The following is a 13983-nucleotide window of genomic DNA, read 5'->3' as shown; positions in this document are numbered from 1 at the left end:
CTTAACTTTCGCGCCCCAGCTCAGTGTCTACATTCCACTCTGATATGGGACATGCGCATACGCGTACGCACGTGATTATTATTTTTTTTCTCCCCAGATTTACATTGATCTCAAAAGTTGCCTCTGTGAACTCCAAATGACGGAGAACTTTAATCCATGCACTTGCTTCCTCTGACTCCTGAGCTGCAGCAGGATGACAAACATTTGGGCCCAGTAAAACCAGGAGAACAGTCTGAGAGGATCGAGACTGAAGTCAGACTAAATCTGGTTCTATCAGATACACGTTATGTTGACAGATGTAATGGTCCACATAGACAAAGTTGTTGAACTAATCCTTTAACAGAAGAACAAAGCAATTTGATTCATGAAATAATTTATAACAGAAGAATCATTTGTGGTGGTGCAGTGGTTAGCACTGTCTCCTCACAGCAAGAGGGTTCCAGGTTCGAACCCCGGTCTGGGCCCTTCTGTGCTGCCTGTCAGTCCATTCTGAGGGAGAAGAACCCGTGAGCTGAAATGCAGCAGCTGGTCAGAGCAGGGACTCAAACCAGCAACTCTTCAGGGGAAGAGCTGTCAGTGAAGCAGCTGATGTTCTCCCAGAACATGGTTTGAAACATCAGTAGAACATTTCATTAATTCACACAGCACTCAGCTCACATTGACCCACTAGGTGGCACCACAGTGGCAAATAAGTAGAAGCCAATCTACAGGTGAGAATAAAGGTGAGGTGTTTTTTTCTCAGTAACACTGTTTTCATTGCAGAGTGAAGACTTAAATCTGAGTACAGCTCTGGAGGGAAACTGAACTGGAAGCAGTTTGGAAACACTCTGCGAGAAAGTAAAATGTCTTTGTTAATAAAGTTGTGGTTGTGTAACAGAACCTGTTTATGAAAACCACATCAAACTTCACTGATCCTGAGGAGGGACACTCAGCATCACACAGCAGACCGGCCATCTGACGACCTGAGACACAAAGTACAGCATGAGGACACCTGTAAGTGAAGGAGACACAGCAGTGTCCTGCCTCTGATTCCACATCACAATAGAAATGGAAAACAGACTGATGTTGACACCTGCCAGGTGTCGTCAGGATTAAAAATAAGGTGAGAGGTGAGGAGAATCTCACCTGGACAGAGTCATTGATAAAAAATCTAATCCTCATTAATGTGAAGCTCATATCCAGATGTGTTTCCGTGTATTTCATCATTTTTCTCTGTCAGAAAACTAAAGGTCCCCTTACTCACATTTTTTCCAGTCTCTCATGGTCTTCATTGGTGGGTGTTGTCCTGGGTTCTACGTCATGTCAAGCTGCTTTCTCCATCATGGAGGATGAGAGCAGAGCTGTCAGCAGGTTGTATTATTTTATTTGTTTGACATTTTCATTTCTGACTTCTTGGTGGGAATGGGCTTCCACGTGGTGCTGTGGTGTAGAGTCAGGTGTAGGTGAGCTGTGTGCGTCTGTGTTAAAGCAGCTCGAAGTGCAGGAGGTGAGGAGTTTCCCTGCGGTCAGGCTGCTGGGTATCATCAGGTGCAAGGTGTTTTGTTGCTGGGGAAGACTTGGAGTCCTGCCTCACCCTCATCACAGAACTCACAGAGAGCCAATCACAAAAATCCCCATAGGCGTCACTAGGCAGACCGCCACCTCAGTGGCCAATCAAATTACTCGAGTCGGGGACGGGCGTAGGGAGCAGAGACGGACCGAGTGACAGCGTTTGAGTTCCGGGGAAGAGCATCACGGAGCCTCCGTGAAAAACACCTTACACATAGTCAAGATGCCGAACAAAACCAAGAAGGAAAAGGTGAGCCGGCGGTTACTTTACTGCAACATGACCCGTTTTACACGTGAATATAACCGGGTGGCCTGAAGCAGCCGTTATTTTGGCCGGTAAAGACTTCAGGCGTTATGTTTTACCGAGCTAACCCGCTAAGGCCCCGCTAGCAGAGGACGGCTAAGCTAGCCGCTAGCTGCGGAGTTGCTAGCCGTATTAAAAGTGTGTGCCTTCGGTTGTCGCCTCCGTGCCCGCCGTTCTGACGCTTTATTTAGGCAAAGCTACACATCAATGGTTGTGTCCAGTGGTTTAAACGGTGGAACGCGGTGTTACCTGACCGGGACCCAGGTGGCGGAATGAACAGGCTGCTGCTGCCGGAGCTCCGGAGAGGAACCGCTGCCTGCTCCCTTAAATAATTCATCTGGTAGAAAACAGGCTGGGCTCGGGTATAACGTGTGTCCGGGCCGTGGCTCAGTCATGCGAGAGCCTCCATAAAACATGAGGTATGTGGCAGAGCAGGTTAACCGTTAGCTCCCGCTGAGGTGTGCTGAGGAGACATCTGACGACCTGAGACACAACATGAACATGAAGACACTGTGTTCATAGAGCAGCTGAGCAGGACCTCCGGCTTTACTCAGAGGGCCCCGCCAGCTCCGGACGGCATGTGTCGGTCACATCCAGAGGGAGGTCCGCCTGCTCCATACGCTGCAGGTCCTCCTTCTCCTCTCCTCCATGCCCAGCTGTCCTGTCTTCCTCCTCTCACCCAGCCCGGCCCTCAGCAGGGAGCTGTTTCTGGGAGCTGATCTGGGGTCAGACTCTGGGTCTCTGACTGTGGAAGGAGCTGTATAAATAACACTGAACTGAATTGCTCACCCGTCTCCTCAAACTGTGAATGAAAACATGGCCATGTGGTCAATGTGGGTTTTTGTTGGACTCATAGAAAGTTTGTCTCCAAACTCCACACGTAGAACTGAGATGCACAAAAACACGACCAGGTAGAACCTGGTCCATGTGTGGACCATGTCTGGTCCGTGTTCTGGGCTGAGTACTGGCTGAAAACGTGTGGATGTAATACACAGGTTAGCATATTCACGGCTGTAAAATGAAATGTCTGTGGATGTGTTCACAGCTACGACCTCAGTCAGACCTCAGCTGTCATCCTCATCATCAATATACCTGGCAGGTGTTTCCTTCAGTGATCAGCTGTTCAGTGTATAAAGTGTCAGACGTAATGAGAAATGCGTGATGGCTCCCTGAAGCTCAGGTGAACACATTTTAACATGTTGTTGTGTCTGAGCAACAGAAACAAACATGATGAGTCAGAAACGTGAAGCTAAATATTCAGATTTTAAAATGACTGAAAAAGTTAATCAGCTATCAAACTTATTGCCAATTAATTTTCTGTCAATCGTCCAAACAATAAATGATGTAGTTATTGAGTAGATAATGCCACTGACATGCACAGTGGGGTCAGAGCCCAGAGCTCCGAGGCTGCGTCGGAGAACCACAGCTGCAGCTTCTGATCAACTAGTCAAGGCAACGTTTTCACATTTTATAGAGCAAACAATCAGTGGATTAATTAAACCAGCAGATGAATCCATACACCATTAAATATGAGAAAATAGAGTCGCAGGGACTAATTGATTCGCTAACAGAAACTTTACCAGCAGCAATCTTTGTAATTGAATAATTGTTTGTTTTTTATGGAAAAATGAGAAAATACTCTGTCCAATGACAATATTTATATTTTGTCCAATGAGAAGTTTCTTTGCATTGTTTCTGTATTTTATGGTCCTGTATTATGAAAAACATAATCTCTGATAACAGTGATATTATAAAGATTATTATCAATAATGACAATAACATAAGAAGACTTTCAAATACGTCTCCCTGAACTGTGGGAAACTGAAATAAGCTTTTTCACTGTTTTCTAACATTTTGAAGACGATTATTATTTTTAATTGCATTTGGAAAAATGACAGTTCATCTTTGTATTAAACGTAGTTTCTGCTTTTATTCTGTGTGTAAACAGGAAACAAGCAAATCTGCCAAAAGCAGCACAAAGAGCAGCAACACAAGCGGCGGCAAAGATGCTGCCACAGAAAACTCAGACGAGGTGAGTGTGAGCTGAAAGGCAGCCGAGGAGCTCAGGGTCACATGATCTGAGTCCTGTGTGCAGATCACGCTGTGACAGGGCTGCTGCTGTTCTCACACACACACACACGCACGCTGCAGGTGTGAGCTTAACAACAAGACGCAACAAAACAACAACAGAAAGGAAGAACAGAAACAACGAGTTTATCAGTGAGACGCTGATACAGATGATTGAGAATTAAACTGTACAGTCGATGTTCAGTCAGTTAAAGCAGCTAAAATGAATGTTTGAATAACCCCACTGTAAGAAATGAGGGCGAGGAAACAGTTTGTCTGTGGTAGAGATGAACACGCTGTATGTCATGTGTTAAAATCTTACATACAAACAGTGTACTGTCACTGATCAGCTGACACACTGCACGTCTGTACAGGAGGAACCTGGTTTTAATCAGAACCAGAGAAAGTCTCTGCAGATGTAATATCCTTACAGATGGTACCGTGTGTGATCGGGTCTGAGCAGCAGGACTAAACATCAGCAGAGCTTCTTCAGAAACAGAGTCTGTCCACTGGAGCACAGCAGATCCTGTGTCTCAGTCAGCATCAGACTAAAGATCCAGTATTGGTTGGGTCCTGGTTCTGATGCATGACTGACTGAGGCCTGCTCAGTTCACCCGATCAGAACAGCAGAACTAAGGGGAAGTTAAACGGACAGTGTGCAGCAGGCCCGCTCTGACTGTGACACCTGTGTGTGTTTGCAGTCCCAGCAGCAGCAGAGCGGCAGTAAGCGTCCCAGTAACAGCACGCCTCCACCCACTCAGCTCAACAAGATCAAATACTCCGGAGGTCCTCAGCTGGTGAAGAAGGAGCGCCGCCAGAGCTCATCCCGCTTCAGTCTGACCAAGAACAGGGAGCTGCAGAAGCTACCTGCACTCAAAGGTAGGCTAACCTGCCCCACCCCAACCTAACCTACCGCCCCCCCCCCCCCCCCCCGTTACCCCAAGAAGTAGTACAGCAGTACAGATAATGGATGGATGAGTAATCAGCTGTGTGTGTGTGGGAGTGTGTGTGTTAGGTAGTGTGGTACACACAACGGTAGTTTCCATGGTGACATCAGTGTTTCAGGTGTGTGATCAGAGCATGACTCAGCAGTCTGGTTGTCTGGATCAGACTGTTCCATATGCAGGTCGTAGGGCCTGAATAAAGTACCAGGTACCAGGTGTCGGGGGGGAGGGGCGGGGGGGGCTGGAGGGCTGGACGGCTGGACATCAGTGGTGGTTTTAGGGTCATGGTTCAGTCCCAGTGTGAGATCATCCTCTGACCAGCTCTACCTGAAAATTCAGTCTCTGGGTGTCTTTAGAAAGGAAGGGTCACCTGTCTTCTTCTGTGGTACTGACTGCCCCCTCCCTCCTGTGGTCCCTCTCAGATGCCCCGCCGATTGAGCGCGAGGAGCTGTTCGTTCAGAAGCTACGTCAGTGCTGCGTCCTTTTTGACTTTGTCAGCGATCCGCTCAGCGACCTCAAATATAAAGAGGTGAAGAGAGCGGGACTCAATGAGATGGTCGAGTACATCACGCACAACAGCGACGTGGTGACGGAGTCCATCTACCCCGAGGCCGTCATCATGGTGAGAACCCTCGCACAGACACGTCAGGTCCTCAGGCAGCGAGGATGCTCTCTGATAGCCGTCCCTGAGCCTGTCACCCTGTCCATCAGTTGTCCTCGGTGCAGCTGTCCACACGGTTGTAGATGTGCTTTCTGTTGGTGGACTCGTGCTGCAACCTGATCGGCATGTTAACAGTCTGAGGAGGACCAGACACCTGTAGCAGTGTTAGTAACAGCTGTGTGTGTGTGTGTGTGTGTGTGTGTTTGTGTTTGTGTTTGTTCGTCCAGTTCTCAGTCAACTTGTTCCGGACTCTTCCTCCGTCGTCCAACCCGACCGGAGCAGAGTTTGACCCTGAGGAGGACGAACCAACGCTGGAGGCTGCCTGGCCTCACCTGCAGGTACGCTGTGTGTGTGTGTGTCTGTCTGTCTAACACCTGAGACAGGTGGAGCTTCGGTATGAAATGATTCTCTGACCTCTGTAAACTGATTGGACCGCTGCTTGCTCATCTGGCCAACCACCACAACGTGAAGAGTTAGAAACTTGCTGACACGTTGTGGTGGTAAAGTTTCTGCCTCTCACACAATGGACTCTGTTTCTCCGTCTCACACGATGGACTCTGTTTCTCCGTCTCACACGATGGACTCTGTTTCTCCGTCTCACATGATGGACTCTGTTTCTCCGTCTCACACGATGGACTCTGTTTCTCCGTCTCACATGATGGACTCTGTTTCTCCGTCTCACACGATGGACTCTGTTTCTCCGTCTCACACGATGGACTCTGTTTCTCTGTCTCACGCGATGGACTCTGTCCGTGCAGTCAGCATTATTGCTCCTGTCAGCTGCTGGACTCTTTAGTGTGACTTCATACCTGCTGGCCTCAGGTCTCTGTGGTCCCTGGTCTGTTGTCTTTAAACCGGTACATTTCCATTGAGCCGTGTTGTGTTTCCACAAACCAACATGCGTGTTGTGTGTTCGTCTCCACAGCTTGTGTACGAGTTCTTCCTCCGCTTCCTGGAGTCTCCAGACTTCCAGCCAAACATCGCCAAAAAGTACATCGACCAAAAGTTTGTGCTGTCGGTAAGAAAAAGCAGCGACGTGTTGAACTGTGGTGATGTGTGACGTCAGACGGACCTCTGACACTGTCTCTGTTCCAGCTGCTGGAGCTGTTCGACAGCGAGGACCCCAGAGAGAGAGACTTCCTGAAGACCATCCTCCACCGAATCTACGGAAAGTTCCTCGGCCTCCGAGCCTACATCCGCCGCCAGATCAACAACATCTTCTACAGGTTGGAACGGCCAGCAGAGTTCGCTAACAGCAGGGTGCTGTGTTCAGACCAGAGACGTTAGAGAATCGAGCAGTTTCACTGGATAATGCAGCCAGGAACTGAATGACCTAACCCTAACCCTGTCACAGCAGCATGAGTGTGACAGTTACACAAGACCACCACACAACCACACACAGTAAACATACAGTACAACACACAACCACACACACTGTGACTGTACAAACAGAACTGTTTTTGTTTCACAGATTTATCTATGAGACAGAACATCACAACGGCATCGCTGAGCTGCTGGAGATACTGGGGAGGTAACACATACACACACACACACACACACACTCACACTCGCATACACACACTCACACAGGCAGTACGTCTAACACAAACGTGTGTTACTGTCTCTCTCTCAGTATAATCAATGGCTTTGCTTTGCCACTGAAAGAAGAACACAAGATGTTCCTGATCCGAGTTCTTCTGCCACTTCACAAAGTGAAGTCCCTCAGCGTGTACCACCCACAGGTCAGAGCTCAGCCCGTCCGTCTGTCTGTGGCGTCTGTAGTATGGTCTGTGCCTGCAATAACAGCTTCCTTTGTCTGTCTCCAGCTGGCGTACTGTGTGGTTCAGTTCCTGGAGAAGGACAGCAGCCTGACAGAGCCGGTGAGTCTGCTGCAGACAGCCTCTGTTTCCATGACAACACTATAAAAACTGCTGCGTTTATTTCCATAGTAACGCACAGAGTGGACACATTAACACCTGTACAGCATTCATTTGTGATCTATTAAACTCATATTTAAGATTTATGAGATGCTCCTCAGGATCCTTTCTCTGAATCTTCTTGTATTTATCGATTAAAGAAACTCTGAGTTTTGTCCTGATGTGTGAGATGATGAAAGAAACACAAACTGCAGTGATGGTTGTGCGACGGGTGAAGGCTCAGGTTCCACTCCTGCTCAGACTGTTTGTCCAGCTGTTATTTAAACTGATGTAACTCTGAGTTTCTGAAGTTAGATCACAGAATAAACGGTTTTTAAACAGGAATCCTTGGATCTTCTTGTTGATCTGAACTGAATCTGAAGGTTTGACTCCAGCAGCTGAACTCGCTCCTCACCTTCTGTCCTCAGACGATGTTCAGGACGTTCGTCCAACACTGTTGAACTTGAAGGTTGCTCTGCTCTCAGCTCCATGAGGTTTAGGTCTGGAGACTGTGCTGGTTTCACACTGACCCTGTCCTCAGTGACCCGGGTCTGTCGGTCCAGCTCAGATCACAGTAAATATGGATCCCTGAGCTTTGCCTCTGGTGGACAGTCCAGGGACCAGGGAGAGAAGGACTTACTGCACCCTACCACAGCACACCTGTTCACAGGTTCTCAGGTACCTGTGAGGTCGGTTGTTCCAGCATCTTGGAGAACGTGTCTCAGGTCTTCTGTGGGTTTAGTCTGTCTCAGTGTCTCTGTCTCTTTATGTGATCCCAGACTGACTCCGTGATGCTGAGATCAGGTCTCGGTTAAATCCAGACCACCTGATGCAGGACTCCTTGTCCTTCTGGTCTCTGAGGATGGTTCTGTATGTCTCTGTGTGTCTGGGCTAGTTGTCCTGCTGCAGGATGGATCCTGGTTCAGTATTCAGACTTTAAACCTTCATGTTAATGTGAGCGGACAGCACAGTCCAGGACAGCTGACACACTGGTCTTCAGGCGCAGGTGGAGTTCGTGTGTTGTAATCTGACTTACTATCGACTGTGACCCCTACAGGTGATCATGGGTCTGCTGAAGTTCTGGCCAAAGACTCACAGTCCGAAGGAGGTGATGTTCCTGAATGAGCTGGAGGAGATCCTGGACGTCATCGAGCCGTCGGAGTTCGTTAAAGTCCAGGAGCCGCTCTTCAGACAGCTCGCCAAGTGCGTCTCCAGCCCGCACTTCCAGGTACCTGAACTCTGAACGCAGAACTACAACCCAAACCTGAACTGCTACATGAACAGCAGACAGAACCTGGAGCTGAGTTCCCTGAACCTAATCAATGACCTGAACTAGAACCTGAAACAAAACCATGTCTAAAACCACCGCTAACAGTTACAGTAGTTGTAGAAATGATTAGAATCTAAACCTGGACCAGAACCTGAATCTCAATCTGGAAGCAGAACCAGAATTAGATCAGAAAACTAACTTCAGCTACAGCCTTACCACAAACCTCAAAGAGAACCTAAACCAGATCAGGATCCTCTGATACAGCCTGGCCCGAAACCCGAAACCTGAGTCTGAAACAGAACCAGAGCTGCAGCCTCGAACAGAATCTGATCAGTAACCTGGCCTGGAATCAGATCCAAAACCACAGCACAGTCAGACACACACTGACATGGCACACACCGAGAACCAGAACTAGAATCATGGCAGAACTCTAACATGGCGGCGGTGCTGTGTGTACAGGTGGCAGAGAGAGCTCTGTATTACTGGAACAACGAATACATCATGAGTCTGATCAGTGACAACGCCACCAAGATCCTGCCCATCATGTTTCCCGCCCTCTACAAGAACTCCAAGAGCCACTGGAACAAGTAACACACACACACACACACACACACACAGGTGAACCACAGCTCTAACCGGAACATGTGTAGCATCGCATTGATCTAATTTACCTGTATATAAACTAAAGGCCTGAGCTCCTCTGAGTGTGATGCAGGGCTAACAGGCAGGTTGACATCAGATCAGGGTCCTGAGTCCTGAACCTGAGGGTCACACATCAGTAACCTGACACCCACCTGACCTGAGCTCCTCCTCCTCCTCAGGACGATCCACGGTCTGATCTACAACGCTCTGAAGCTCTTCATGGAGATGAACCAGAAGCTGTTTGATGACTGCACGCAACAGTACAAGGCCGAGAAACAGAAGTAAAACACACACACGCTAACACACACACGCGCCACACACTCGGCTCGGGTCTGTCCCGAGGGGTTTCTGAAGCTCGACCCGGTGACACCCACAGAACCAGCTTACGTTTTCACAGTGTGTTCACACAGAACTGTTCAGTCCGAATGTGCAGACAAAAAACCAGACGTCAGGTTTTACAGCGAACTCGTTTGGATACAGATGAACACGTATGGAGGTTATTTTCATCGTCCACGAACCTGCAGATTATTTTCTCAGCTCAGCGATTAATCTGTCTGTAAAACGCCACGTCACAGTCTAAGATAATTTCATCTTATTATCAAGTAACAATCCAAAATATAAACATACTGAATTACATGAGACAGAAAAGCAGCAAATCCCCACAGACAATGAGCCGGAGAATGTTTCTGTGGGTTGATCAGCTGTGCTGAATTTTACGAGGCTCAGACCTGAGCTGTGTCTGACTCTGACTCTGACTCGATTATTAATAAACTACAGGTTATTTATGTTTCCTGCCTTGCAGAGAGAAATACAAGCTGAAGGAGAGAGAGGAGATCTGGCACAAGATAGAAGAGCTGGCCAGACAGAATCCACAGGTACTCCACTCACCTGTGCCCTCACCTGTGCTCTCACCTGTGTCCTCACCTGTGCCCTCACCTGACCTCCTCACCTGTGTCCTCACCTGTGCCCTCACCTGACCTCCTCACCTGTGTCCTCACCTGTGCCCTCACCTGACCTCCTCACCTGTGCCCTCACCTGTGCCCTCACCTGTGTCCTCACCTGTGCTCTCACCTGACCTCCTCACCTGTGTCCTCACCTGTGCCCTCACCTGTGTCCTCACCTGTGCCCTCACCTGACCTCCTCACCTGTGTCCTCACCTGTGCCCTCACCTGAGCTCCTCACCTGTGTCCTCACCTGTGCCCTCACCTGACCTCCTCACCTGTGTCCTCACCTGTGCTCTCACCTGACCTCCTCACCTGTGTCCTCACCTGTGCCCTCACCTGTGCCCTCACCTGACCTCCTCACCTGTGTCCTCACCTGCGCCCTCACCTGACCTCTTCACCTGGGTCCTCACCTGACCTCCTCACCTGTGTCCTCACCTGTCTTCTGTCAGCCCCTTTGTAATTGACCGTGTGTCCTTCTTTACCTTCAGAGCAACAAGCTCCACCCTCTCCGCCCTGGACTCCACCCACAGGACGAGGTCAGATCTCTTTCAGTTTTCTAAGAAATGAATCATCAGAGTGTCAGAGGTCTGAAGAGAGGAGAACTGATCTGACTGTGTGTGTGTGTGTGTGTGTGTGTGTGTGTGTGTGTGTGTGTGTGTGTGTGTGTGTGTGTGCGTGTGCATCTACACAGTACATGCTGTATAGTGACAGTACTGTGGCTGTGTACTCAATGGAAACTGAGACTCCGACAGCTGAAGACATCCAGCTGCTGAAAAAGACTGTGGAGAGTGAAGCCTCACAGGTACACACACACACACACCTGGTCTGTCCGGTAGTCAGCTGCCCACAGGTGGTTTGTGTGTAGGTGAATGTGTGAGTCCGGTAACTGTGACTGGTCGATCCTCTCTCAGACTCTCGCTCTGTCTGGTTTCAGGGTCTGAAGGATCTGAAGAAGGACAAGGTCCTGATGAGGAGGAAGTCGGAGCTTCCTCAGGACGTCTACACCATCAAAGCTCTGGAGGCCCACAAGAGAGCCGAGGAGTACCTGACAGCCAATCAGGAGGCTCTCTGACCAGGGGAGGCCATCCCCTCTGAGCCCGAAGCCGCCCCCCTCCTGTCCGTCTGTCTGGGGAGGAAGTTAAAGCTGTCGTGGAGAAACTGGTCTGGGGTCAGATTGGGACAGAGCAGACGCTGTGTTCAAAGAAAAAAAGAAAAAACCTCTCACCTCTGCCCCTGGTGGCTGATAACAAGTAGGACACTCTGTAGAAGCTCCGTCTGTCCACGTGGTATTTAACGTGCCGGTGTCCGACCCTCACCTCCGCTTCACACACCTGCTGCTGTTTGTTTGAACCTCACCACGCCGTTTACAAGTGTTACACATGAACACTGCCAGGTGACCGACTCCTACGGGACCTGAAAGCAGAATCAGGTCCCTGAATGCATCACCAGTAGGTCATTTCCACTGCGGGAACTTAACAGCCTGTAGCTTAAAGTGCATCCAGTGTCTGGTTCTGCTTTTGTTTCCACTGTTTGCACTCGACAAGTTAAAGGTCAGCTGCAGGTTCCGGACCGGGCTCCAGAGCGGGGCCTGGTTTGGAGCTGCTCAGCGAGCGTCGGAGCTGTGTCACGGTAAAGTTCACGGCCGACCTCTGTCACTTTGAGGCAGATCTGTTTGAAACCACAGCGGGGCTGCTGGGTAATGTAGTGTTTCTGAGATGAAATCCACCTGCAGCTCAGTGCAGACGTCTGGACGGACCGAGTGATGGATGAAGCAGATGTTAGAGACTCACTGCCGTCTGAATACAGATGATATTCAGGATCGAAGGATCGCTGAGAGCAGGTAGAGCTGCAACGATCAGCTGATTGACGGAAAAACTTTACTACGACCATTTTAAGGTGGATTCATGGTTTCATTCAGCCAGCTTCTTAAAGGCAGAGCTGTTGCTTCCCTTAAACCAGTAAACTGTAGAGAACAAATCATTTGGGTGTGGGAGGACGTGACGAGGGGCCTTTGTTTAGACTGAAGGACGGAGGTGGCCTCGGAGAGCTGGTCTGGAGTCCGTCTCCTCCGCTCTCTGGTCCGTTCTGTCACACTACGTCTGCAGCCGGAGATACAGTGTAAAGGAAAGCAGCTCCTCCTGTTCCAGTGTCGTAGAAGCTGCAGCTGCATCCTGCTGCCAAACACAGGAAACACAAAGCAGAACCTGGAACATGAACCTCACACCATCTTAGATTGTGTGAAGAAGGTTGAAGCTTAAGTTCCTGAAGTGGAAAACAGCTGCAGTACTTCACCTCTGTCCCGTGACACCTGAATGCAGCACAGATGAGTTCACTGACTCAGTTTTCCGACAGCAGCTTTGCTCCAGCCCCACCCCCTGCACCTGACCCAACCAATCATCTGTCAGGCTGGATCTGAGGTGGACTGGAGACTGAGGCAGCATTAGACGGACTGATGATGATGAGGATGATGAGACACAATGAATGTAGATGTCCAATCACCATCCAGTAAATCCAGGAGGATCCAGTTCCCCCGACATGAGAAGTTTGATTCCAACGTGATTAAATTTAGATTTTTCTGGTGCGTGTGTTTTGTTGTGGGCGTTACGACACCTCATCACCAGGTTTAAGCCAATGAGAGACGTCGTTTGCATGAGGACTCGTTTCCTTTCAGGACGCGTCAGCGCTTCAAAAAAAACGATCCAGATGTTCTCCATCTTTCGACCACGCTCTACCACTTTAGAGATGTAGCCATCACTCATCAGGTCAAAGGTCAAACAGACTCCTCCGTGACAGAGATGACGAGGGTCGTCTCTGCAGGCAGCTGATCTCTGTGGTTACTGTGGACACTGAGCATGTTCAGTGTGTTATGTTTGCTGATTTCCTTCCTGCCGAACAAACCGTCTCCACGTTAGATGTAAGTGAAGGCCAGCTCTGAATGTGGCTTCATTCAGACCAGCTTTAGCAACACATTGGACAGTTGAACGCGGGCGAGCTCACGCTCCCGGTGGTCGACTGCGTGACGCCGTATTTCTGGTCTTTTTCCCTCAATCATCACGACAGAAGCGTTTGAATCATCGTCTGCGCTCAGTTTTCTGTCTGATGGACCTTTGACTCTCTGTGTTTTAGTTTTCCTCGGCCTCTGCAGACGCTCACATCACAACTCGTCTGTTGACTGAAATTCATCAGGTGGACTGTGAAACACTCGCACAGACATTTCATCTCTTCTTCTTTGGTGAGAAACTGAACAACTGACGACGTCTGTTCGGTTCCAGCCTCTCAGGACGGGGGGCGGGGGGTCATGTGCTGTGAAGCCCCATGGGGTGAACATGTGATCTGCGATACTGGGCTGTTGAAATCAGATGAACATCAGCGATGAACCATTGGTCTTTTGTGGCGCGTTTTTCCTTCTTCTCGATAAACCTCTCAGCTCACGCATCTGTCGATCGGACCAGACATCGTCATCTCACAGTTTGAAACTCAGCTTATTTTTAGACCTGTTAGCTTAATGTAGCTGCTCAGCCACTAGAGTGCGCTGCTCTGCCGATTACACTTAAAGACAACAGAAATGGCTCTGACAGTTTTTTCAGATTAACTCTTTTGATAATAAATGAATCACCTGCTGAGTTTAACTCCACCCATGTTTCCAAAAAGGCGGCTCGATGTGCGACGGAGCTGTTCGGCAGCTGA

General features: G+C 49.2%; 1 protein-coding gene across 3 annotated transcripts; it reads left to right on the top strand.

The window, feature by feature from the left end:
* The first annotated feature begins 1674 nt into the window (after window positions 1-1674).
* ppp2r5d (protein phosphatase 2, regulatory subunit B', delta) lies at window positions 1675-12966 on the top strand. Of its 3 annotated transcripts, none has more exons than XR_005894846.1 (17): window positions 1701-1798; window positions 3801-3884; window positions 4621-4798; window positions 5286-5485; window positions 5752-5862; window positions 6450-6542; window positions 6620-6750; window positions 6996-7055; window positions 7158-7404; window positions 8498-8668; window positions 9170-9297; window positions 9532-9633; window positions 10155-10227; window positions 10785-10832; window positions 10988-11098; window positions 11231-11804; window positions 11858-12966. XR_005894846.1 is itself a non-coding variant. In XM_041049083.1 (17 exons), the coding sequence occupies exons 1-17, from the start codon at window positions 1772-1774 to the stop codon at window positions 11366-11368; spliced, it is 1818 nt and encodes a 605-aa protein (XP_040905017.1). In that variant the 5' UTR covers window positions 1701-1771; the 3' UTR covers window positions 11369-12966. The 3 variants fall into 3 exon arrangements, 2 of the variants coding, with proteins under 2 accessions (XP_040905015.1, XP_040905017.1); XM_041049083.1 differs by having other exon boundaries at window positions 7158-7266; window positions 7351-7404; window positions 11231-12966; XM_041049081.1 differs by having other exon boundaries at window positions 1675-1798; window positions 11231-12966.
* Window positions 12967-13983: the final 1017 nt, after the last annotated feature.

Source organism: Toxotes jaculatrix, chromosome 11 (assembly GCF_017976425.1).
Source record: "Toxotes jaculatrix isolate fToxJac2 chromosome 11, fToxJac2.pri, whole genome shotgun sequence".
NCBI lineage: Eukaryota > Metazoa > Chordata > Actinopteri > Toxotidae > Toxotes > Toxotes jaculatrix.
Note: the sequence above shows the minus strand (reverse complement) of the source record. Positions and strands in the feature narration are given on the sequence as shown.

Bases quoted from the DNA above. Each gene is read 5' to 3' on its own strand.
- ppp2r5d (XM_041049081.1), top strand. From the start codon at position 1,772: ATGCCGAACAAAACCAAGAAGGAAAAG. The intron at 5,486-5,751 runs GTGAGAACCCTC...TTGTTCGTCCAG, and splicing joins ACCCCGAGGCCGTCATCATG to TTCTCAGTCAACTTGTTCCG. The intron at 11,099-11,230 runs GTACACACACAC...GTCTGGTTTCAG, and splicing joins TGGAGAGTGAAGCCTCACAG to GGTCTGAAGGATCTGAAGAA.